This window comes from Hemiscyllium ocellatum, unplaced genomic scaffold (assembly GCF_020745735.1).
Source record: "Hemiscyllium ocellatum isolate sHemOce1 unplaced genomic scaffold, sHemOce1.pat.X.cur. scaffold_1413_pat_ctg1, whole genome shotgun sequence".
Taxonomy (NCBI): Eukaryota; Metazoa; Chordata; class Chondrichthyes; order Orectolobiformes; family Hemiscylliidae; genus Hemiscyllium; species Hemiscyllium ocellatum.
In genome coordinates, this window is record NW_026867767.1 from 17,877 (window position 1) to 44,721 (window position 26,845).

The 26,845-nt window shown below is 51.8% G+C and overlaps 1 protein-coding gene across 1 annotated transcript; it reads left to right on the forward strand.

Moving 5' to 3' along the window:
* Positions 1–26,845, forward strand: LOC132809917 (ETS domain-containing transcription factor ERF-like). Its single transcript, XM_060822601.1, has 6 exons — positions 1–64; positions 501–654; positions 1,364–1,598; positions 3,052–3,167; positions 11,092–11,829; positions 26,697–26,845. The coding sequence occupies exons 2-6, from the start codon at positions 591–593 to the stop codon at positions 26,843–26,845; spliced, it is 1,302 nt and encodes a 433-aa protein (XP_060678584.1). The 5' UTR covers positions 1–64; positions 501–590.

The window sequence follows — 26,845 nt, forward strand, 5'->3', positions numbered from 1 at the left end:
TGGCGACGGCCGCCGCCATCTTGGACGCCGCTCGGCGCTGGAGAACAGTTAAAAAAGAAAACAGGTCGGAGCTCGCCTGGCGGGCGGCGATGGGGTTCGGTCGCCCCCGGCCCTTGCGGTGAACGGGGGTGGCCGCGCGGATTCGGTAATGCGGGGCCGTCACAGTCGGGCTTCGACCCATCGTCATCAGCGGGGCGTCGCCGCTCGGCACCTCCCCGCTTACCACGCTGGGCAGGAAGTGCGTCATCAAGGGCGCGACGACTTCCGGTATCACCCAGGCAGCGACTGGATCTTGGTGGAGGAGGAGGGGGTTCGTGGGGGCAAGATGGTCCCCCTGGAGGAATGTGGGGTCTCCAGTTAAAGGGGCAAGTCCTCCCTCCCCGCCCCCCCCTTAAAGGCACCAACTGTTTCTTTTTCAGCCGGCCAAAAAAAAACAGTAGAGTGTGCCTTTGGGTTTGATTTGTTTGATTTTTTTTTGTTTGTCCCCCTTTTTGTCTCAGGGCTCTGACACGAACACGTACACCGCCCCCACCCCCGTCCTCACCCCACTGCCACCTTGCCCACAACCGCCCTCCCACCGCCCTGGAGCCATGAAGACCGCCGGGGTGAAAGGAGAGGAGGGGGAGGAGGAGGACGACAGCAGTAACGGAGTGGGTGAGGCGAGGGGGAGCCGAGCCGAGCCACGGTGGGGTGGGGCACCGCGCCGATGTCCAACGGGGGGGCTGGCAGCGGGGGTCCGGGGGCGGTGGGCAAGGCGGGCGGGGGAGGGGGTGCGGGCAGTCTTGGTGGAGTCCTGCGTGGGCCGGAGAGAGTGTGGCGGGGTGGGTGGGGGAGAAGAGTGTGGCAGGGGTGGGTGGGTGGGCGGAGGGGGAGAATAGAGTCTGGCGGGGGTGGGTGGGTTGGGGGGGAAAGTGTGTGGCAGGGGTGGGTGGGTTGGGGGAGCACGGCCGGTGGGTAAGTCGTTCAGGGCACGGGGAGGGTGCCTGGGGATACAGGGGAGGGAGGATGGACATGTTGGGGGCGGAATCAACTGGGGGCTGAATGGCCCACCTTGAGGTGTGGTGAATGTCCTTCCTCCCAGCTTGAAGAGAGGCTGAATGAGCTTCCTTGAGAAGGGCTGAGCAGTCTCCTCTGGTCTAACAGACTCAAGCGGGCTGAACGTTCTTCCTCTCTTCTGGCGTGAATGGCTCAAGAGGGGCCGAATGGCTGTCTCCCCTGTCTTGTTTAACTGGCTCGTGATGGACTGAATGGCTCCCTCCCGGTATCCGAGTCTCAGGCCATGATTTTAGGGGTTCAAATCTTGGGCTGTGTCAGTCCCCTAACCGCCTGTCTCTGTTCTGTGTTTCCGGGCCTGCTGTCGCAGGCTTGGCCTACCCAGACTGGGCCTACAAGCCTGACTCTAGCCCCGGGAGTCGCCAAGTCCAGCTCTGGCACTTCATCCTGGACCTGCTGCGGAAGGAGGAATACCGGGAAGTCATCGCCTGGCAGGGAGATTACGGAGAGTTTGTCATCAAGGACCCAGACGAGGTGGCTCGGCTCTGGGGAATGAGGAAGTGTAAACCGCAGATGAACTATGACAAGCTCAGCCGAGCCCTCAGGTAAGCAGCGGGATCCGGTCGGTGTCTGCTGGTCAAAACCAAACCCTCCCAGGGCAGGGACAGCACGGGCTTAGATACAGAGTAAAGCTCCCTCTACGCTGTTGCCATCAAACACTCCGAGGACAGGGACAGCATGGGGTTAGATACAGAGTAAAGCTCCCTCTACACTGACCCCCATCAAACACTCCCAGGACAGGGACAGCACGGGGTTAGATACAGAGTAAAGCTCCCTCTACACTGACCCCCATCAAACACTCCCAGGATAGGGACAGCACGGGGTTAGATACAGAATAAAGCTCCCTCTACACTGTCTCCCATCAAACACTCCCAGGACAGCGACAGTACAGCGTTAGATACAGAGTAAAGCTCCCTCTACACTATCCCCCATCTAACACTCCCAGGACAGGGACAGCACGGGGTTAGATACAGAGTATCTAACAGTATCTAACAGAGCTCCCACAGTATCTCTCATCCTCTCTTTCTCCCCCGTCTGTCTGCCTGCCCAGCCTTCCCTCCCTCTGCTTTTTCCCTCTATCCAGCTTTGTCCAGTACCCATGTCCAGGCCCTCTACCTCTTGCTCTTTTGCTGTCTCCCCTATCACATTGTCACCCCCCACCCTCTACTCCTGAACCCGAGCATCACCCTCTCTCTGTGCCCCAGACTTGACTGGTGTCATTCCCATCTCACTGCCTCACCCTCTTGTTTCCCACCATGTCTCTGACCCCCCTCCCTTTGTGACTGCCCCAGCTGGCTGTATCTTGATTTGGTCTCCCTTCCCCTGCTTCTCCAACACCCTGCACTCTCCACACCCCCCCTCCCAACACAAACACCCCCTCTCATCCGCATCCCTCCCCCCTCATTCTCCAAACTCCCCACACCCTCTCTCTGATTCCCCATCCCCCACCTCCTCTCTCATTTTCCCACCCCGCCCCCCCCCTCTTATTTTACCTCCCTTCCTTTCTCATTCTCCATCTCCACCATTCTCCCTTCCCTCTCTCTCTCTATCTATATCCCCCATCTGTCTCTTTCCATGTCTGTCTCTTTTCTATTCTCTCTCACACACACCCTCTAAGCCCCCATTTCTCTCTCTCATTCTCCATCCCCCCATTTCTTGCTGTCTCTTATTCTCCATCCCCCCCCATTTCTCGTTCTCTCATTCTCAATCCCCCATATCTCTTTCTCTTGAATTCTTCATTCCCCCAAATCTCTCTCTCTCTCTCTCACACATTCTGCCCCCCCCACCCCTTCTTAATCCTCCCTCTCTCCATCCACACTCTGTGTGTGTCTCATTCTCTCTCTTCCCCCACCGTCTGTTCCCATGTCTCGGTCACTGTGCCTCTAACTCTGTCTCTCCCTCATTTCTGTGTGTGTGTCTATCTCTCTTCCCCCACCTCCTGACTGCTTCCCATCTCTGTGTCTCCCCAACTCATTAACCTTTTACTCCTTTACCCAGGTATTACTACAACAAGAGAATTCTCCACAAAACCAAAGGGAAACGATTTACTTATAAGTTTAACTTCAATAAAATGCTGATGGTGAACTATCCCTTCATCGACGTACGAGGATCTGGTGAGTGTAATGCTAAGTCAGAGTCAATCTTCTGGAGGGGAACTCATAGACTGGAATCTAGCCAAGGGATTTGGGGTGGGTTATATACAGAATAATAGATACCTGGGAGTGAGTTACAGACTGGAATCTAATTGAGGGGTTCAGGGTGGTTTATATACAGAATAACAGATACCCAGGAAGGCGTTACAGACATAACCTAATTGAGAGGTTCAGGGTGGGCTATATACAGAATAACAGATCCCCGGGAGTGAGTTACGACTGGAATCTAATTGACAGGTTCAGGGTGATTTATATACAGAATCAAGAGACCTGGGAATGAATAAAGATTGAATGTCATTGAGGATTTCAGTGTGGCTTATATACTGAATAAAACTATCCAGGAGTGAGTTACAGACTGGAATCTAATCGAGGGGTTCAGGGTGGGTTATACACGGAATAACAGATCCCCAGGAGTGAGTTACAGACTGAAATCTAATCGAGGGTTTCAGGGTGGGTTATATACAGAATAACAGATACCCCGGGAGTGAGTTACAGACTGGAATCTAATCAAGGTGTTCAGGGTGGGTTATATGTAGAATAACAGATTCCCAGGAGTCAGTTACAGACCACAATCTGATCGAGGGGTTCAGGGTGGATTATCTATAGAATAACAGATACCCAGGGGTGAGTTACAGACTGGAATCTAATAGAGATGTTCAGGGTGCGTTGTTAATAGAATAACAGATACCCGGGAGTGAGTTACAGACTGGAATCTAATCGAGGGGTTCAGGGTGGGTTATATACAGAATAACAGATACTCGGGAGTGAGTTACAGACTGGAATCAAATTGAGGGGTTCAGGGTGGTTTATATACAGAATAACAGATACCCAGGAAGGCGTTACAGACATAACCTAATCGAGGGGTTCAGGGTGGGTTATATACAGAATAACAGATACCCCGGAATGGAGTTACATACTGGAATCTAATCGAGGGGTTCAGGGTGGGTTATATACAGAATAACAGATACCCCGGAATGGAGTTACAGACTGGAATCTAATCGAGGGGTTCAGGGTGGTTTATATACAGAACAACAGATAGCTGGGCGTGAGTTACAGACTGGAATCTAATCAATAGGTTCAGGGTGGGTTATATACAGATTAACAGATACCCGGAAGTGAGTTATAGACTGGAATCTAATCGAGGTGTTCAGGGTGGGTTATATACAGAATAACAGATACCTGGGAGTGAGTTACAGGCTGGAATCTAATCGAGGGGTTCAGGGTGGGTTATATACAGAATAACAGATACCCCGGGAGTGAGTTACAGACTGGATTCTAATCGAGGGGTTCAGGGTGGGTTATACACAGAATAACAGATACCCCGGGATTGAGTTACAGACTTGAATCTAATCAAGGGATTTGGGGTGGGTTATATACAAAATAACAGATAGCCTGGAGTGAGTTACAGACTTGAATCTAATGAAGGGGTTCAAAGTAGTTTAAATACAGAATAACAGATATCCAGGAGTCAGTTACAGACCGCAATCTGATCAAGGGGTTCAGGCTGGGTTATATAAATAATAACAGATACCCGAGGGGTTTGGGGTGATTTATATCAAGAATAATAAAATTCCGGGACTGAGTTGCAGCCTGGAATATAGTTGAGGGGTTCAGGTTGGTTGATATAACTAATAACACATACCCGAGAGTGAGTTGCAGACTGGAATGTGTTCCAGGGGCTCGGGGTGATTTATATAAAGAATAACAGATAGTTGGAGTGAGTTACAGACTGGAATCTAATCGAGGGGTTCAGGGTGGGTTATGTTCAGAATAACAGATACCCCGGGAGTGAGTTACAGACTGGAATCTAATCGAGGGGTTCAGGATGGTATATATGTTGAATAACAGATACCCAGGAGCCAGTTACAGACCGCAATATGATCAATGGGTTCAGGGTGGGTTATATAAATAATAACAGATAATCCGGAAGTGAGTTACAGCCTGGAATCTAACTGAGGGGTTCAGGGTGGGTTATATACAGAATAACAGATACCCCGGGAGGGAGTTACAGACTGGAATCTAATTGACAGGTTCAGGGTGATTTATATACAGAATCAAGAGACCTGGGAATGAATAAAGATTGAATGTCATTGAGGATTTCAGTGTGGCTTATATACTGAATAAAACTATCCAGGAGTGAGTTACAGACTGGAATCTAATCGAGGAGTTCAGGGTGGGTTATATACAGAATAACAGATACCCGGGAGTGAGTTACAGACTGGAATCTAATCGAGGGGTTCAGGGTGGGTTATATGTAGAATAACAGATTCCCAGGAGTCAGTTACAGACCACAATCTGATCGAGGGGTTCAGGGTGGATTATCTATAGAATAACAGATACCCAGGGGTGAGTTACAGACTGGAATCTAATTGAGGAGTTCAGGGTGGGTTATATACAGAATAACAGATACCCGGAGTGAGTGACAGACTGGAATCAAATTGAGGGGTTCAGGGTGGTTTATATACAGAATAACAGATACCCAGGTAGGTGTTACAGACATAACCTAATCGAGGGTTTCAGGGTGGGTTATATACAGAATAACAGATACCCCGGAATGGAGTTACATACTGGAATCTAATCGAGGGGTTCAGGGTGGGTTATATACAGAATAACAGATACCCCGGAATGGAGTTACAGACTGGAATCTAATCGAGGGGTTCAGGGTGGTTTATATACAGAACAACAGATAGCTGGGCGTGAGTTACAGACTGGAATCTAATCAATAGGTTCAGGGTGGGTTATATACAGATTAACAGATACCCGGAAGTGAGTTACAGACTGGAATCTAATCGAGGTGTTCAGGGTGGGTTATATACAGAATAACAGATACCCAGGAAGGCGTTACAGACATTACCTAATCGAGGGGTTCAGGGTGGGTTATATGTAGAATAACAGATTCCCAGGAGTCAGTTACAGACCACAATCTGATCGAGGGGTTCAGGGTGGATTATCTATAGAATAACAGATACCCAGGGGTGAGTTACAGACTGGAATCTAATAGAGATGTTCAGGGTGCGTTGTTAATAGAATAACAGATACCCGGGAGTGAGTTACAGACTGGAATCTAATTGAGGAGTTCAGGGTGGGTTATATACAGAATAACAGATACCCGGGAGTGAGTTACAGACTGGAATCAAATTGAGGGGTTCAGGGTGGTTTATATACAGAATAACAGATACCCAGGAAGGCGTTACAGACATAACCTAATCGAGGGGTTCAGGGTGGGTTATATACAGAATAACAGATACCCCGGAATGGAGTTACATACTGGAATCTAATCGAGGGGTTCAGGGTGGGTTATATACAGAATAACAGATACCCCGGAATGGAGTTACAGACTGGAATCTAATCGAGGGGTTCAGGGTGGTTTATATACAGAACAACAGATAGCTGGGCGTGAGTTACAGACTGGAATCTAATCAATAGGTTCAGGGTGGGTTATATACAGATTAACAGATATCCGGAAGTGAGTTATAGACTGGAATCTAATCGAGGTGTTCAGGGTGGGTTATATACAGAATAACAGATACCCCGGGAGTGAGTTACAGACTGGAATCTAATCGAGGGGTTAAGAGTGGGTTATATACAGAATAACGGATACCCGGGAGGGAGTTACAGACTGGAATCTAATTGACAGGTTCAGGGTGATTTATATACAGAATCAAGAGACCTGGGAATGAATACAGATTGAAATGTCATTGAGGATTTCAGTGTGGTTTATATACTGAATAAAACTATCCAGGAATGTGTTCCAGACTGGAATCTAAACTAGGTGTTAGGGACTGGTTTTATATATTAAAGGTAACAAATAGTGAGTTACAGGTTGGAATCTAATCAATAGGTTCAGGGTGGGTTGTTAATAGAATAACAGATACCCCGGGAGTGAGTTTCAGATTGGAATCTAATTGAGGAGTTCAGGGTGGTATATATGTAGAATAATAGATTCACAGGAGTCAGTTACAGACTGCAATCTGATTGAGTGGTTCAGGGTGGGTTATATAAATAATAACAGATAGCCGAGAGTGAGTTCCAGAAAGGAATCTAATCAAGGGGTTCAGGGTGGTTTATATACAGAATAACAGATACCCAGGAGGGCGTTACACACCTAACCTAATCGAGTGGTTCAGGGTGGGTTACGTATAGCATAACCGATACCTTGGCGTGAGCTAATGACTAGAATCTAATCGAGGGATTCAGGGTGGGTTATATACAGAATAATAGACACCCAGGTGTGAGTTACAGACAGGAATCTAATTGAGGGGTTCAGGGTGGGTTACATACAGAATAACAGATACCCCAGGAGGGAGTTACAGACTGGAATCTAACCGAGGGGTTCAGGGTGGGTTATATACAGAATAACAGATACCCAGGAGGGAGTTACAGACTGGAATCTAATCGAGGGGTTCAGGGTGGGTTATATACAGAATAATAGACACCCAGGAGTGAGTTAGACAGGAATCTAATCGAGGGGTTCAGGGTGGGTTATATACTGAATAACAGATACCCCGGGAGTGAGTTACAGACTGGAATCTTATCGAGGGGTTCAGGTGGGTTATATATAGAATAACAGATACCCAGGAGTGAGTTACAAACTGGAATCTAATTGAGGGGTTCAGGGTGGGTTATATACAGAATAACAGATACCCCAGGAGTGAATTACAGACTGGAATCTAATGAAGGGGTTCAGGGTGTTTTATACGTAGAATAACACATACCCGGGAGTGTGTTGTAGTCTGGAATTTAATTGCAAGGTTCAATGTGGTTAATCTATAGAATAACAGAGGCCTGGCAATGCGTCACAGACTGGAATACAGTATCAGGGAGGAATTCAGGGTGGTTTACTTGTGGAATCAAGATATCTGGGAATGAGTTACAGATTGGAATCTAATTGAAAGGTTCTGCATGGGTTATATGTAGGATAACAGATAGCCCAGAGTGAATTAGACTGGAATTTCATCGGGGGGGGGGTTCAGGGTGGTTTATATATAGAACAAAAGATTCTGGGAGTGCGTTACAGACTGGAATCTAATCAAAGGATTCAGGGCACCGTAAATGTAGAATAACAGATACCCAGGTATGAGTTACAGACTGGAATCTAATCGAGGGGTTTAGGGTAGTTTTTATATCGAATAACAGATACCGAGAGTGCATTACAGACTGGAGTCTAACCAAGGAGCTCATGGTGGGTTATATTTTCTTCAGCGCAGTATAGGCCCTTCAGTCCTTGGTGGTATGTACAGGAACAGATACCGAGAGTGAGTTACAGACTGGAATCTTATTGAGGAATTCAGAGTGGGTTGTATGTGGAATTACAGATACCCAGGAGTTAGTTACTGACTGCAATCTCCTTGAAGAGTTCAGGATGGTTTATGTATAGAATAACAGATGTCAGGGAGTGAACTACAGATTGAAATCTAATCGAGGCGTTCAAATTGGTCTATTTGTGGAATAAGAGATTTGCAGGAGTCTGGCGTGTTCACAGAGTGGAAGTCCGGCGTTACTCAGAGAAGGGCGTACATCCTGGCCAGTGAGAATTATGCCAGGCTTTGGTAAGCAAGTGAGAGTAGTAGGCTGTCAGAAACGGGGTTCAGGCTGAGATGAGAAGACAGGGTGCAAATCTGTTATCCCAAGGCTGACACGGTGGCTCACAGTGCCAGGGACCCGGGTTCGATTCCAGCCTCTGGTAACTGTCTGTGTGGAGTTTGCACGTTCTCCCCGTGTCTGCGTGGGTTTCCTCTGGGTGCTCTGGTTTCCTCCCACAGTCTGAAGATGTACCGGGTTTCGGGCAGAATGGCCATGGGAAGTGAGTGAGGACAGGGGAGTGAGTGGGATGCCCTTCAGATGGGCTGTGCCATCTCCATCGGCCAAATGACTCCTTACCGCACTGTCGAGATGCTATGATCTCTCCAGCCTGAGAGTTCGCACATTCTCCCTGGGTCTACGTGGGTTTCCTCTCACAATCCAAAGATGCGCAGGTCAAGTGAGTTGGCCTTGCTAAACGGCCTACAGTATGAGGTGCATCAGTAGGGAAGTAGGTAATACGGGGAGGGGGTATGGGGCTGGGTGGGTTCCTCTTCGATGGGTCAGTGTGGACTTTGTATTTGGGTTAGATTAGATTCCTCTACAGTGTAGAAACAGGCCCTTCAGCTCAACAAGTCCACACCCACCCTCCCAGACCCGTTTCCCTCTGACTGATGCACCCAACACTGTGGGCAATTTAGCACGGCCAGTTCACCTGAGCTGCGCATCTTTGGACTGTGGGAGGGAACCCACGCAGACACGGGGAGAACGTGCCAACTCCACACAGACAGTCACCCAAGGCTGGAGTCAAACCTGGGTCCCTGGCGCCGTGAGGCAGCAGTGCTAGCCTCTGGGCTGCCCCTGTTGGGCTAAAGGGCCTGTTTCCAGCGGTTCTAAGCTTTAAAAAAAATCTATAGGTTAGTTCACTCATTTCTTGAACACTTTAATCTTCGAGACATCTTCCAGAACAGAGAGCAAGGTGATTGGTGGGGGGGGCAGAGACAGGGAATGTCACGGAGGTCTACAGGACAGGGATTAGACTTCCAGTGGCCAGGAGAGAGTGTGGGATTTGGGATTTGGGAGGGGGGGGGGGGGGGGTAAATGTCCAAGGTGAAGTGAGTACTGCAGCTGCTGGAGGTTAGAGTCCAGATGAGAGCGTGCGGTGCTGGCAAGGCAGAGCCTGCATCAGGGAGCATCCCAGGGAGCAGGAGAGCCGAGGTTTCGGGCGCAAGCGCACCGTCAGGACAGGACACAGGGCCCGTCCACTGGAAAGAGTCAAGACACAGCGCAGCGGTGGGAAAGCCCCAGCAGGGCCAGGCAGCATCCCAGGGAGCAAGGGGGGGAATCGACGTTTCGGGCAAAAGCCCTTCACTGGGATACTCCTGACCCAGGCTGTGCTTTCCCAGGGCCACACTCATCCCCAGCAGCTGCGGTCACCACTTTGGCCCTGTCCCCTGGTAGTCTAATCCCTCTCCAAGGCAAACGTGTGGACCGCGGATGCTGGAAACCCGAGTTGAGATCAGAGTGGTGCTGGAAAAGCACAGCAGGTCAGGCTGCATCCGAGCAGCCTCTCCTGTCCATCTGTGTGTGTGTGTGAGAGATATTCCCGGTCTCTGCCTCCCCCAGCTTGCTCTCTCTACATTTGGAAGATGAACTTTGTCGAATTGCAACGTCTAATGTTTTCTTTATTTAAATTTGCCATCCCCACCTCCCTCCTCTCCCCTTCCTACGTCCCCTCCCTCTCACCTCACCTCCTACTCCCCTCTCACTCACCTCACCTCCTACTACCCTCCCCTCCCATTCCCCTCCCTCACACTCCCACTCCCTCTCCCCCTCACCTCCCACCTCCCCTCCCACTCACCTCACACTCCCCTCTCACCACACTCCCCTCCCTCCCACACCCCCTCCCACTCCCCTCCCTCCCACTCCCCCTCCCTCCCCTCCTCCCACTCCCTCCCTCCCACTCCCCTCCTCCCCCCTCTCTCTCCCCCCCTCCCACTCCCTCTCCCCTCCTCCCCCTCCCTCCCCACTCCCTTTCCCCTCCCCTCCTCCCCCACTCCCCTCCCCCCTTCCCCTCCCCTCCCTCCCCCCCCCTCCCTCCCCCCTCCCCTCCCCCCCACTCCCTCCCCTCCTCCCCACTCCCTCCCCCCCCCACTCCCTCCCCCCCCCCCTCCCCTCCCCCCCCCACCCCCCCCCCCCCCCCCCCACCCCCCCCCCCCCCCCACCCCCCCCCCCCCCCCCCCCCCCCCCCCCCCTCCCCCCCCTCCCTCCCCCCTCCCCCACTCCCTCCCCCCTCCCACCTCTCTCCCCCCCCCCCCCCCCCCCCCCCCCCCCCCCCCCCCCCCGCTGCCGCTGCTGCCGGCAGGTGCCGTGCCCCAGAGCGCTCCCCCCATCCCCAGCGGCTCCTCCCTGTTCACCTTCCCGGGCCCGGAGCCCCTGTCCCCGGGTTGTTGCAGCAGCAGCGCCGCTCCCGGGCTGGTGCTGGCGGCTGCAGCCCCCCGCCGCCGCCGGGCCTCCCCGGAGCAGGAGGCGGCCGAGGCCAGGCTCCGCTACCCGCCCCCTGGCCCCGGCCCCGCCGTGCGGCTGTACCAGCCGGAGCCGCTCAGCCCCTTCTCCCCCGGGGCCCCGCCGCCGCCGCCGCTAGGGCCGGGCTTCGGCCTGAGCCCGGGCCCAGGCCCCGGCCCCGGGGGGGTGCGCTTCAGCTTCAACCCGGAGGAGATGAGCCTGTGGCTGCAGGCCCACGCCCGCTCCGTCTACCAGTACCACCTGAGCCCGCGCTCCTTCCCGCTGCCGCGGTACCCGGCCCCGGCCCCCCGCCCGCTCCCCCCCGGCCCCGGGGACCAGCCGCCCGCCCCCAGCATCAGGCTCCAGGCCCCGCCGCCCGGCCGCAAGCCCCGCGCCGCCGACCCGCCCCAGGCTGGGCCCAGCCCAGTGCCTCCGCAGCCGGCCCCGGCCCCGGCCCCCAGCTCCGCCGCCGCCGCCCCCCCCCCGCGGGGCCGAGCCCGGCAGCTCCCTCATGCCCCTCAAACTGCGCTTCAAGCGGCGCTGGGTGAGCGAGAACGGCGCGGACACCGAGCCCGGCCCCGCACCCGGACCGGGACCGGCATCACCCCCGCCCCAACCCCCGCCGCTGAGGGACTGATACCCCGCCCCCTTCCACGCCCCGCCCCCTTCCACGCCTCGCCCCGCCCCCTTCCACGCCCCGCCCCCGCCCACCCCCTTCCACGCCCGCCCCGCCCCGCCCCCGCCCCATCCCACGCCCCGCCCTTCAACGCCCCGCCCCCTTCCACGCCTCGCCCCCCGCCCCCTTCCACGCCCCCGCCCACCCCCTTCCACGCCCCGCCCCTTTCCCCGACCCCTTCCCCGATCTGCCCCGCCCCTTCTTCCCCGACCTGCCCCGCCCCCTCCCCTGACCCGTCCCGCCCCTTTCCCCGCCCCGCCCCGCCCCCTCTTCCCCGACACGCCCCGCCCCTTTCCCCGCCCCGCCCCATTCCCCCACCTGCCCCGCCCCTTTCCCCGACCCGCCCCTTTCCCCGCCCCGCCCCGCCCCCTCTTCCCTAACCTGCCCCGCCCCCTCCTCCCCTTGCCCCGCCCCTCCTCCCCTTGCCCCGCCCCCTCCTCCCCTTGCCCCTCCCCCGTCCCCTCCTCCACCTCCATTCCCATTCCCCCCACTACCCCTTTCCAGCATCCAGGGACCGAGAGGGTCGGTGCGAGGTGACGTCGGGCCGGGGGTGTGAGACGGAGTCGGACGGACATGGACACAGAGAGGGAGAGAGAGAGAGAGTGCGGGCGGATCCTCGACACCATCACCGCCCCCTCCCCCTTTGCCCCACCCGGAGCGGGCACACTGCGGATAACGCCTCGCCTCCCGCACTCGCAACCAGTACCTGCCTCACGCTACCCCCCCCCACACACACACACACACCTCTTGTCGCGCACTCTCCATCCCTCACCTTCCCCTCCCCATCCCCATTCACACTCACACCCTATTGTGGCATGTGCCTCCCTGCCCTTGCGCACCCTCACTCCCCCTCTGCCCCTCACACTCTCCCCTCCCTCCCACTCCCCCTCGCGATCTCCCCCTCGCCCGCTCCCCTCGCCCTCTCTCCAGCGCTCTCACCCTCCCTCACCTTGCACACTGCACCCCTCCCCTCGCTCACTACCAACTCTCCCCTTGCCCTCCTCCCCCTCCCTCCCCTTGCGCTCCTCCCCCTCACGCTTCCCCATCACCCCCCTCCCATCGCGATCCCCCCTCCCTCCCCCATAGCTCCCAACTCCCTCTTTCCCGTTGCGCTCTCACCCCCCATCCCTCTCATGCTCTCCCCAAAAACTCCTTCACCCCCCTGCGCTTCCCCTCTCCCCCCTGCATTCATCCTCCTCATGCTCCTCCCTCCCCCACTCCCCTCACACTCCCTCCCCCATTCGCACTCCCACCCCTCTTGTCACACTGCCCCCCATCCCGGGCTCCTCCATCCCCCCTCCACCCCGCACACCTCCGGTCCCAGCCCCCTCCATCTCACTCACCCTGCTTGCCCCAAGTCCTTTCCGCTGGTGCTCCCCCCTCCTGCCCTCACGCTCTCCCTCATCCACCCGCACTCCCCCTCCTCCTGAACCCCTTCCTCCCCCATTCTTCCTCAGCCTTGCTCACTCCGTACCTCCTTTACGCGTCCCCAGAACCCCCTACTCTCTTTCCCCACTATCCTCACGCTGCTCCTTCCTTTACTCACTCATGTAACTCCTCACGTCCCTGCTTCCTCCCCACCTTTATCTCATTCATTCCTACCCACCCTTCACTCCCTCTCTGCCCTCCCTCTCCTGTAGTTCCCTCTGCAAGCTTTCTGTCCTCACCTTCCTCGAACCATCGCTTCACAGCCCTCGCGTCACCAGCTCCTGCTCTCCTCATTCCTTCCTCCCTCTGCTCATTCCCCCTGCACCATCTCCTCAGTCCACCCTCCACGCACCCCTCCCTCTTCTACTGCATTGCCTTCTGAACCTACTCCCCTCATTCTGTCCCCACACTCCTTCACCTCGCACCTACCCACACCCCTCTCCCGGCCTGCCCGGTGTCTGTAAATGGGAAGAGGGCGGGTGACGGGGTTAATCCCCCTCCGATAGGGGGAACAGACTGCCCGGTGTGTGTAAATGGGGAGAGGGTGGGTGAGGGGGTTAATCCCCCTCCGATAGGGGGAACAGACTGCCCGGTGTGTGTAAATGGGGAGAGGGTGGGTGAGGGGGTTAATCCCCTTCCGATAGGGGGAACAGACTGCCCGGTGTGTGTAAATGAGAGAGTGGATGAGGGGGTTAATCCCCCTCCGATAGGGGGAACTGACTGCCTGGTGTGTGTAAATGGGGAGAGGGTGGGTGAGGGGGTTAATCCCCTCCGATAGGGGGAACAGACTGCCCGGTGTGTGTAAATGGGGAGAGGGTGGGTGAGGGGGTTAATCCCCCTCCGATAGGGGGAACGGACTGACTGCCCGGTGTGTGTAAATGTTTGATATGAAGTGTGTGATGTGTTTAACTGATGTTCCATACCATATGGTGCCTGCAAATGTATTTCTCTGAACTGTAATTAAATAAGATATATACTTTGATCGTGCAAGATGTTCGCTATATATTTTTCCGAAAGTATCTTCAGAGTAAATTTACTTCAATATTAAAAGTGGGATGATTTTAACTACGTTTTAAACAGTGTCTGCGTCTCATTTCTTTGTGCGAGCAGACTTTCCGATATGTGGGAGTTTCAGGAGCCCACACCCCTTTCCCTCAAACTGTGAGAACTCTCTTTGTGCTTTGTAGTTAATGTGTTTTAACCTCTGTCTCTCCCCATGTCTGTTCCCACCCCCCTCCCCCTCCATCTAGTTTTGTGTGTCCCTCCTCCCTCTCTCATTCTCTCCATCTCTCTCTTTCTCTCCCAGTCTGTTGTGCCATTGTGCTGTTGCCTTTGCTGCTGCTATTTCTCTCTCGCTGCCTGTTTTTGTCTCTCTCTTAATCGGTTCTCCTTGCTCGTTTGGTTGTTTCATGAGATGTGGGCCTCACTGACAATTGGTACCCGTCCCCAGTTGCCCCCCCCCCCTTGAGAAGGTATTGCTGAGCTGCAGTCCGTGTGCTGTGGGTAGGCCCACAATGCCCTGAGGGAGGGTATTCCAGGATTCGGCCCCAGCCACACTGAGGGGAACGGAGATATATTTCCGAGATGGGATGGTGAGGGGCTCGGAGGGGAACTTGCAGGGGGCTGGTGTTCCCATGTACCTGCTGCCCCTTGTCCTTCTGGATGGAAGTGGCCGTGGGGTTTGGAAGGTGCTGCCTGAGGGTCTTTGGGGAATTTCTGCAGGGCACCTTGTAGATGGTCCACACTGCGGCTACTGAGCGTTGGTGGGGGCAGGGAGGGAGGGAGGGGGTGTTTGTGGGTGTGGGGCCAATCCAGTGGACAGCTTTGACCTGGATGGGGTCAAGTTCCTTGAGTATTGTTGGAGCTGCCCCCATCACACTCGTGACTTCTGCCTTGTAGATGGTGGGACAGGCTTTGGGGATTCGGGAGGGGAGTTACTGCAGGATTCCCAGCCTCTGACCTGCTCTTGTAGCCGCTGTGTCTATGTGGCTAGTCCATTTCAGTTTCTGGTCAATGGTGACCCCCGGGATAACGAAGAACAAAGAAAATTTACAGCCCAGGAACAGGCCCTTTGGTCCTCCAAGCTTGTGCTGATCCAAATCCACTGTCTAAACCTATTGTTGAATTCCTAAGGATCTGTATCCCTCTGCTCCCCACTTCCTCATGCATCAGTCCAGACACACCTTAAATGAATCTAGTGTGCCTGTCTCTACTACCTCTACTGGCAACGTGTTCCAGGAACCTACCACCCTCTGTGTAAATTACTAGCTGCGTGTGTCCCCCTTAATCTTTCACCTCTCGTTCTTGAATCCCTGGCAAAAAGCTTCTCTCCCACCACCCCGTCTATCCCCTTCATGATTTTGTAGACCTCAATCAGGTCCCCCATCAATCTTTTTTTTCTAATGAAAACACCTACTCAACCTCTCTTCATCGCTGGCACCTTCCATACCAGGCAACCTCCTGGTAAACCTTCTCTGCACCCACTCCAAAGCGTCCACATCCAGACCAGAACTGTACGCAGCATTCTAAACGCGCCCGAACCAAAGTCTTGTACGATTTTAACATGACCTGCCAGCTCTTATATTCAATACCCGAGGTAAAAATTAATGACTGCAGATGCTGGAAACCAGATTCTGGATCAGTGGTGCTGGAAGAGCACAGCGGTTCAGGTAGCATCCGAGGAGCAGCGAGATCGACGTTTCGGGCAAAAGCCCTCCATCTTTATTCCTGACAAAGGGCTTTTGCCCGAAATGTCGATTTTGTTGCTCCTTGGATGTTACCTGAACTGCTGTTCGACACCCTGTCTGGCGAAGGCAAGCATACCATATGCCTTCCTGACCACTCTATCCACCTGTGCAGCCACCTTCAGGGTACAATGGACCCTGAGCTCCCAGATCTCTCTGCCTGTCAACTTTTCCCAAGGCTCTTCCAATTTACAGCTGAAAATGTGTTGCTGGAAAAGCGCAGCAGGTCAGGCAGCATCCAAGGAACAGGAGATTCGACGTTTCGGGCTTAAGCCCTTCTTCAGGAATGAGGAAAGTGTGTCCAGCAGGCTAAGATAAAAGGTGGGGAGGAGGGACGTGGGGGAGGGGCGATGGAGATGCGATAGGTGGAAGGAGGTCAAGGTGAGGGTGATAGGCCGGAGTGGGGTGGGGGCGGAGAGGTCAGGAAGAAGATTACAGGTTAGGAAGGCGGTGCTGAGTTCGAGGGATTTGACTGAGACAAGGTGGGGGGGAGGGGAAATGAGGAAACTGGAGAAATCTGAGTTCCTCCCTTGTGGTTGGAGGGTTCCTAGGCGGAAGATGAGGCGCTCTTCCTCCAACCGTCGTGTTGTTATGGTCTGGCGATGGAGGAGTCCAAGGATCTGCATGTCTCTTCCAATTTACAGTATAGTTTACTCTAGAATTAGACCTTCCAAAACACATCACCTCACATTTTGCCATGATTGAACTCCATCTGCCAGTTCTCCACCCAACTCTCCAGTCTATCTATATTCGGCTGTATTCTTTGACAGTCCCCTATGCTTTCTGCTACTCCACCAATCTTTGTGTCATCTGTAAATGATTCATAAAACATAGAAAAATACTGCGCAGTACAGACCCTTCGGCCCTCGATGTTGTGCCGACCCAAGCCCACCTAACCTACACTAGCCCACTATCCTCCATATGCCTATCCAATGCCTGTTTAAATGCCCATAAAGAGGGAGAGTCCAGCACTGCTACTGGCAGGGCATTCCATGAACTCATGACTCAGTGCTGGTAACACCATTGAATGTCAAAGGACAGAGGTTATTGGAGATGGTCATAGCCCATCATGAATGTTACTTGTCACTTGTTAGCCCAAGCCTGGGTATAGTGTAGCTTTCACTGCATTTGGACACGGACTGCTTCAGTCTCTGAGGAGTCACGAATACTGCTGAACATTGGCGAGCATCCCCACTTCTGACCTTATGAGGGAGGGAAGGCCGTTGATGAAGCAGCTGAAGATGGTTGGGGCCTAGGACACTTGATGCAGAGATGTCCTGGAGCTGAGATGACTGACCCTCCAACAGCCCTGACCATCTTCCCCTGTGTGTCAGGTATGACTCTAACCAGCGGGAAGTTGGCCCCCTGATTACAACAGATGCCGGTTTTGCCAGGGCTCCTTGATGTCCCTCTTCCCCTCCCCTCTGGAATTCAGCTCTTTTGTCCAAGTTTGAACCAAGGCTGTAGTTGAGATCAGGAGCTGAGCGTCCCTTGCCATTCAATGGTGTTACCATCACTGAATTCCCCCACTGTCAACACCTTGGCGTTTACCTTGGACCAGGAGCTCAACTGGACTCGCCACATAAACACAGCGGCTACAAGAGCAGGTCAGAGGTGAGGAACACTGTGCTGGAGTAATTCTTCCTGACTCCACAAAGCCTGCCCATCATGTCCAGGGCACAAGTCAGGAGTGTGATCGAATACTCCCCCCACCTCGGAAAATCGCGAATGGTGACTCCTTTATTTCAAACAGAAAGGGAGGCATTAAAGCAGGAAGCTCTCCGTCACTTTGTGTAACATCTGTCAGGCGGAAATGTTGGGAGCTATCCCTAAAAAGAGGTTAGAAGGGCGTTTGCAAAGAAATGGGGCAGAGTCAACATGGTTTGGTGAAAGAGATGCTCGCCCAATTTTAAAAAGCGAAACCTGCTGCAGATAAAGGAGAACCAGGGGATTTGCTGTAGTTTGATCACCAGAAAGATGTTTGACAATTGGACAATAAACGTTTGTGGAGTCGAGGGTAAGGTATCGACATGGATAAAAGCATGGTTGGTGAGCAGGCGACAAAGTAGGGATAAATGGGTTTGCTTTTTTGGGTTGGGAGCGCAGCTGGAACCTTGTGTGTGTACAACTAGACAAATGGCTTGGAAGTCTAGGACTGAACAATGTGGTAGCTCATACTGTGTTACAATCTATTCTGAGGTTGATTGGATACAAGATTAGGGAGGTTATATTTGAGTTATACAGGGCATTGGTGAGAGTACATTTGGAGTACTGAGCATAGCATCAGTTGTCCTTAGTTAAGGATGATGTAAGTGAGTTGGAGCTAGTTCAGTAAAGGTTTACCAGGCTAGTACCTAGAATGCTCATAGACTCAGACAGCGCAGACACCAACCCTTCGGCCCAACCAGTCCATGCCGACCATAATCCCAAACTAAACTAGTCCCACCTGCCTGCTCCTGGCCCATATCCCTCCTAGTCATGTCCTTATCCAAATGTCTTTTTAAATGTTGTAACTGTACCCACATCCACCACTTCCTCACAAAGTTCATTCCACACGTGAGTCACTCTTTGTGTAAAACATTTGCCCTTCATGTTTGTTTTTTAAAAATGTCTCTCCTCTCACCTTAAAAACACACCCCCTCGTCTTAAAATCCCCCATCCTGGAGGAAAAATGCGCACCATTAACCCAATCTATACCACTCAGTATTTTTATAAACCTCTGTAAGGTCACCTGTGAATCTTCTACTGTCCAGTGAAAAAAGTCCCAGTCTCTTCTTATGACTCAAACTCCCCATTCCCGGCATCCTCCCAGTAAATCCCGTCTGAACCCTCTCCGATTTAATAAACCCCTTCCTGTAACAGGGCGACCGGAACTGGACACAGTGCTCCAGACGAGGCCTCACCAATGTCCTGTACAACCCCAACATGGCGTCCCCAACTCCTGTACTCCAAGGTCTGAGCAATATTTGAGGCATAGAACAGTACAGCACACGAATGGATCCTTTGGCCCACGATGTTGTGCCACACAGGATGCCAAACTAAACCTTCTGCCTGTCCTCGCTCCATTCCTTGCTGTTTCTAAAACCCCCGTAAACACCCCTAACATACCTGCCTCCACCCCGGTCCACATTCTTATCGCTCTCTGTAAAAAAAAAAGTGCTGCTCACACACCTCCTTTGAACTTTCCCCGTCTCACCTGAAATGCCTGCCCCTCGAGTATGAGATGTTTCAACTGTGGGGGGAGAAAAAGATTCTGACCATCAACTGTTTGATTGCCCCTCGGCGGTGGAGATGATGTTCCCTCTTATCGTAGAGGGTAGAAATATGGGCTCACTGTTTAAAATGCACATTTCTAACAGAGCTGAGGTGAAAAAGCTTTTTTTTCTCAAGAGGATCAGGTGCCTTTGGGCGCCCCCTTCTCAAAAGGTGGTGCAGGTAGAGTTTTTGTAAGGCAGAGGTGGATTGACTTTCGATAAACAAGGGGGGGTCAAAGGTTATCCGGTATGGTTGGGAAAGTGGGGGGAGCCAGATCGGCTTATTGAATGGCTCAAGGGGCCGAATGGCCTACACTTGTTCGAAATTCACATGTTCTTGTTTGTCGCCTCATCCTCAGGGCCTGCCTGGTGCTGCTCCCAGCATGCCCTCCTGCACTCTCCATTGAACCAGGGTTGACCCCCCTGGCTTGACGGTAATGGGTGAGTGAGGGGGATATACAGGGCCATGAGGTCCCAGATTGTGCTGGAGGGCCGTTCTGCTGCTGTTGATAGCCCACAGCACCTCATGGATGCCCCAGTCTTGAGCTGCTGGGTCTGTTTGAAGTCTGTCCCATTGGGGATAGAGCCACCCCAACCCGATGGAGGGGATTCTCAATGGGAAGGTGGGACTTTGTCTCCATAAGGACAGGGCGGTGGTCACTCTCACCGACGCTGTCATGGACAGATACATCTGCAGCCGGCTGGCTGGTGAGGATGAGGGTCGGGGGGTTTCTCCCTCCTGTTGGTTCCCCCTCCCCCACACCCCCCACACCCCAACCTGCCTCAGACCCCAGTCCAGCAGCGATGTCCTTTCGGACCTGACCGGCCCGATCCGGAATGCTGCTGTCCCTGAGCCACTGTTGGTGGTGGGCACTGATATCCACCCGCCCCACCCCAGAGCACCCTCTGTACCCTTACCACCCTCTAAGGGTGGTTCTACACGGAGTGGTGGGGTTATTGATCCATCAGCCGAGGGAGTGCTGTAAGGGGGAACCAGCGGGAGGGTTCCTTGCCCGTGTTTAACCTGAAGCCGTGATCCGTCGTGGGGTTCGGAGTCACTGTTGAGATAAGGCCAGATTTGCAGCTCTGCTCATAATTTATCCTGGTTGAGGAAGGAAGCTATTAACTTGGAAAGAGAATGTGCAAACTCCACACAAACAATCGCCTGAGGGCGGAATCGAACCCAGGTCCCTGGCAGCAGCGCTAACCACTGAGCCACCACCTCACCCAGGGCAAACAGGGCTATTTCTGCCATTCTCATTTACTGGTGCCACAGCCAACACCAGGTGGTGTGTGTGTGTCTCTCTCTCTCTCTCCCTTACCTTGTCTCTCTCTCTGACCTTGTCTCTCTCTCTCCCTCTTGCTCTGTCTCTTTCTCCCTTGTGCTCTCTCTCTCTCTCACTTCCTCTTCCTTTCTCCTCTCTCTCTCTCTCTCTCTCCCTCCAGTTTGCTACCCTCCCCTGCAGCTGTAGTTTGGGTTATCTGGAACTAGTCACTCAGGGACTGGTGTGGTGAGACTGCTGATCCCCAGGGGTAGGCTGCTTTCAGCCTCCATTGCTAGGCCACAGATCGATCCCATCCTGTAACATTAGAAGCAGCAACGAGTCGATTCATTTACTGACTGCCCCCTGGGGACAGAGAGAGAGAGAAAAAAACTGCTCTCAGTGATAGCACTGTCTCTGGAACAGAGATGGACGGTGATGTAGGATTTTAGCCTGAGAAAAATAAAAGTGACACAAAGCCAGGTGTTACTACCCGGACGTTCAGGGGTTTGTCACCTTTGGGAAGCTGAGGCAGGGAGGAACCATGTGGAAAGCCTGGAATACCATGTAGGGTGGGAATAAATGGAGCTGGACCTCTTAGTAGTGAGATGAGGAAATAATTCTTTGTACGGAAGGAGGAAAAAGTCTGGAATGAAGGCAGAAATGGAATGAAATGTAAAGTTTCATTGCTCACCAACGCAGAATTTAAAATAAAGCTAAAAATCACACAACACCCAGGTTATCGTCCAACAGGTTTAATTGGAAGCACCCTAGCTCCTTCGTCAGGTGATTGTCGCTCCGAAAGCGAGTGTGCTTCCAATTAAACCTGTTGGACTATAACCTGGTGTTGTGTGATTTTTAACTTTGTACACCCCAGTCCAACACCGGCAAATCATGAATTTAAAATAGACCTTTAAGCACTCCTTCAACTGCTGGCTGACTGTTTGAAACAAGCTGTGCCTTTGACTGTAAGTTAACGAAATAATGATCTGGGAAATAACCTGGAAACACCAAACTCAAAAGAGGAGGTGCTGGAGACACACAGCAAATCTGGCAGTATCTGTCCAGAGAGAGAGAAAATTAATGTTTCGAGTTCAGGGTCACTTCTTCAGAATGTCCCCCTGTCACTGTCATTGTCATCCACAGGAAGAACCACAATCACTGGAACCTGACCCTCACTATTTCCACAGTGTCTCCAAAGACTTATTTTAATAAAAGATAGATGCAGTACCCCAATCTACCTGAATAGGGTTAGGAGACAGCGTGGATCAGATTTCAGTGCTAGACAAGGATTGTTAATTACTTGAAGTTATCGCTGCAGGTAAAAACAGACGCAAACCTACGTAATGTTACCTGATTTAAACTTTAATCCCCTTATAAATTCCTTCTTACAGACACACACACACAGACAGATTTGATATACTCCTCCTTACACAAAAAACAGGCAAACTTTATAAACATGCCCTGACACACAGACGAACTTTACCAAGGCTCCCTCTCACAAACACACACACATAAACTTTATAAACTCTCCCTTACACACACACACAAACTTTATAAACTTTGCCTTACACACATAAACTTTATGAACTCTCCCTCACACACACATTAATTTATAAACTCTCTTAAACACACAGATAAACTGATAAACTGTCTTACACATGCAGATAAACTTTATAAACCTCACCCTCTCACAAACAGGCAAACTTTATAAACTCTCCCTTACACACACACACATAAACTTTATAAACTCTCCCTTACATACACAGATAAACTTTATAAACTCTCCCCCTACACACACAGATAAACTGATAAACTCTCCCTCACACACACAGATATATCAGATAAACTCTCCCTCACACGCACAGCCAAACCTTATACACTCTCCCCCTACACACACAGATAAACTTTCCGAACTGTCCCTTGCACACAGAGTTTAACCTTACAAACTCTCCCTTACATACACGTATGACCTTATAAATTCTCCCCTACGCACACAGATAAACGTTACAAACTCTCCCTTACACACATACATAGACAGACCTTATAAACACCCCCTTATACCAGTCTCTGACGCTCCAGGGAAAATTGCCCCAGCCTATTCAGTGTCTCCCTGTAGCTCAAATCCTCCAATCCTGGTAACATCCTTGCACATCTTTTCTGAACCCTTCCAAGTTTTACAATATCCTTCCTATAGCAGGGAGACCAGAATTGCACACAACAGTGGCCTAACCAATGTCCTGTACAGCCACAACATGACCTCCCAACTCCTGTACTCAATCCTCTGACCAATAAAGGAATATATCAAACACTGCCTTCACTATCCTATCTACCTGCGACTCCACTTTCAAGGAGCTATGAACCTGCACTCCAAGGTCTCTTTGTTCAGCAACACTCCCCAGGACCTTACCATTAAGTGTCTCAGTCCTGCTAAGATTTTCCCTTCCAAAATGCAGCACCTCACTTTCATCTAAATTAAACTCCTGGATAAATTTGAGGAATTGCATTTTGGCAGAACAAACAGGGGCAGGACTTATGCAATAAAAGTCAGGCCTTGGGTAGTGTTGTCGAACAGAGAGACCTAGGGGGCTCAGAGACATAATTCTTTGAAATTTGCATCTCATTTCGACAGGATGTTAAAACCGTAGCTTGGCCCTTTGAGTTGGGATGTCATGTTGAGTTTGTACAGGATGTTTGTGAGGCCGCTCCCTCCGTGCTCTCTGTGAATGGTTCAGGAGCCGAGGCCCTGGTGAGGGTGGGAACGGTTAAACGTCAGCATGAGGTCTCCTTGTCCATGCTTGAACTGATACAGTGAAATGTTTCCGGGTCCGAAGACAATTTTCCAGGAAACTCTTTCCCTACTGTGTTGCCCATAGCCCAGATATTCCAGTAGCGCATACAACACTGGTATTGGTTTGGGATAGTTAGCATGGTTTTGCGTGAGGCAAATTGTGTCTCCCAAACTTGATTTAGATTTTCTTTAATGAAGTGACCAAAAAGACTGATGAGGGCAGAGCAATAGATGTTGTTTTGACAAGGTTCTGCATGGTAGACTAACTAGTACAGTTAGTGATGAAGGGCTTTTGCCTGAAACGTCGATTTTCCTGCTCCTCGGATACTCCCTGAACTGCTGTGCTCTTCCAGCACCACTAATCCAGTAACTAGTACAGTTAGATCACATGGGATTCAGTGAGTTTGCAAATTGCATTCAAGAGGGTGGTGTAGGATTGGAGGCCAGTGACCAGTGTTGTTCCACAGGGGTTGGTACTGGGTCCTCTGTTGTTCATCGTTTGGATGAGAATGCAGGAGGCATGGTCAGTAAGTCTAGAATTGGTGATGAAGTGGATCTCGATCCATTGGGTCAATGGGCTGAGGAGTGGCAGATGGAGTTTAATTCAGAGAAACGCGAGTTAACAAGCAAGGACAGGACTTTTCCAATTAACGGTAGGGTCTTGGGTAGTGTTGAACAGAGAGACACAGGGATTCGGGTACATAATTCTTTGTAATTTGATTTGGAGATGCCGGTGTTGGACTGGGGTGTACAAAGTTAAAAATCACACAACACCAGGTTATAGTCCAACAGGTTTAATTGGAAGCACACTAGCTTTCGGAGCGACGCTCCTTCATCAGGTGGTAGTGGTGGGCTCGATCGTAACACAGAATTTATAGCAAAAATTTGCAGTGTGATGTGACTGAAATTATACATTGAAAAATTGATTGTCTGTTAAGCCTTTCATTTGTTAGAATACAGTGATAGTTTCATTTCTTTCATGTGTAAATCACAAAACCCTTTTTTTTTAAAAGTCGCAATCTTGGGTTAGCTGTTAATAATGGGTGATAGCTAGACAATATGTTGAAAGTGTTAGCCCCCTGTGTTCTCTGTCTAAAAAGTGAGATAACAGAGTTTTACAAAATTCATACAGTTTATGAGCTCAGAGTTCTATATGAATGCATGCAGTTTTTGAGCAAAGTACAATGTAACTCTGCAAGTACAAATTCACCCCACAAAATATATGTGTGCATGTGGGTCTTTGTGTGTGTGTGTGTGTGTGTGTGTGTGTGTGTGTGTAGTGAGTGCAGAGTGTCTTAAATCTGTGAGGGGGTGCGTGTGGGAGTGTGTGTGTCTATAAGGGTGTGTGTGGGTGTCTGTGTGTACCTGTGTCCGTGTGTATGTGAGAGTGTGTGCCTGTGTAGGAATATGTGTGTGTGTGTGTGTGTGTGTGTGTGTGTAGTACAATGGTGATCACCTGTAATGTGACATGAGCCCAAGGTCCCGGTTGAGGCCCCCCCTATGGGTTCCGAACTTAGCTATCTGCCTCTGCTCAGCCACTTTCCTCTGCTGCCTGTCCCAAAGTCCACCCTGGAGGATGGTCACCTGAAGGTCCGAGGCTGAATGTCCTGGACTGCTGAAGTGTTCCCCAACTGGGAGGGAACCCTCCTGTCTGTTGACTGTTGTGTGGTGCCCATTCATCCGTTGTCGTAGCCTTTGTAATTTGTGTCACATGTAGACAGGGAGGTTAAGAAGGCAAGACTGTTGCCTTCATTGCTCAGACCTTGGAGTACAGGAGTCAGGCACGCCAAGTTGGGGTTGTACAGGACATTGGTGAGGTCTCGTCTGGAGCACTGTGTCCAGTTCCGGTCGCCCTGTCACAGGAAGGAGATTATTAAACCGTCTCCGGTTTAAGTAGGTCCAGGTTCAGAAGGGATTTACCGGGAGGTTGCTCAGAATGGAAGGTCTGAGTTCTAAGGAGAGGCTGGGTAGGCTGGGAGTTGTTTTCACTGGAGCGTAGGGGTTGAGGGATGGCTTTATGTAGGTTTAAGATGTAGGTATAAAATCATGAGGGGCATGGATAAGGCGAATGACAGGTGTCTTTGGCCGAGGATGGGGGATTTCAAGTCCAGGGGGCATACTTTGAAGAAGCGAGGAGACAGATTAAAAAAAAGACATGAGGGGCAATTTTATTTACATGGAGAGTGGTGCGTGTGTGTGGAGTGCGTACAGGTACAATGTATAGATGTGCTAGGGCTTCTCATGCTGGAGAAAAGAAGGTGACTTGGTAGAATGAGAGGCATAGATAGAGCAGATAGCCAGAGACTTTTCCCCAGGGAGGAGATGGCTGTCATGAGGGGTCGTAGTTTTAAGGTGATTGGAGGAAGGTATATGGGAGACGTCAGAGGTGGGTTCTTTACACAGAGATTGGCGGGTGTGTGGGATGTACTGCCAGCAGTGGTAGCAGAGTCTGAGACACTCGGGACAGCTAAGTGACTGCTGGATAAGCACATGGATGGCAGCAAATTGAGGGGTGTGTATGTTAGGTTGATCTTCGATTAATATAAATGCTTAGCACAACGCTGTGGGCTGAAGGGCATAAGACATAGGAGTGGAAGTAAGGCCATTCGGCCCATCGAGTCCACTCCGCATGTACTGTTCTAGATTAGATTACTTACAGTGTGGAAACAGGCCCTTCGGCCCAACAAGTCTACACCGACTCTCCGATGAGCAACCCACCCAGACCCATTCCCCTAACACTACGGGCAATTTAGCACGGCCAATTCACCTAACATTTTTGGATTGTGGGAGGAAACTGGAGCACCCGGAGGAAACCCACACAGACACGGGGAAAATGTGCAAACTCCCACGCAGGCAGTTGCCCGAGGTGGGAATTGAACCCGGGTCTCTGGGGCAGCAGTGCTAACCACCGTGCCACCGTGCCACCCATAAGTTCTCTAAGTACATGATTAGGAAAGGTTTGGAGGATATGAGCCAAGCGTGGACGGGTGGGATTATGTTCAGTTGGACTGAAGGGTCTGTTTCTGAGCTGTGTGAATCGACAACTTAAAAGTCATCGCTGGTAGCACCCATTTCAGGAAAGGAAACTGGTTTTCTGCAAGTTGAAACTCAGTTTCCGTTTGTACTGCAGAGAACAGGCAGCCTCTGCTGGGGAAGAGGGGCAACAGACCCTATTGCATCTTTCTCTCTCTCTGCCTCGGTGTCTCAGCAACTTGTTGCTAGCTCCGACCTGCTCAGCTAACCAACCAACCTCACAGGTAAACAACCGCTCGGCTCCTTGCTGTCTGTATGAACACAAAATCTCCAGCAGGAGCGTTCACAATGAGTGCGGAGTTCCTTGCTGTGAAACCGTGCATTTTGAAGGATTTTGCATTAAAGGCGGGTAGAAATTTGGGGCGCCGTAATGGGGGAGCTATCAGAAGACTGGAGGATTACAAACATTACGGCCTGGACCAATAA

Bases quoted from the DNA above. Each gene is read 5' to 3' on its own strand.
- LOC132809917 (XM_060822601.1), top strand. From the start codon at position 591: ATGAAGACCGCCGGGGTGAAAGGAGAGGAGGGGGAGGAGGAGGACGAC. The intron at 655-1,363 runs GTGAGGCGAGGG...CTGCTGTCGCAG, and splicing joins CGACAGCAGTAACGGAGTGG to GCTTGGCCTACCCAGACTGG. The intron at 1,599-3,051 runs GTAAGCAGCGGG...TCCTTTACCCAG, and splicing joins AAGCTCAGCCGAGCCCTCAG to GTATTACTACAACAAGAGAA.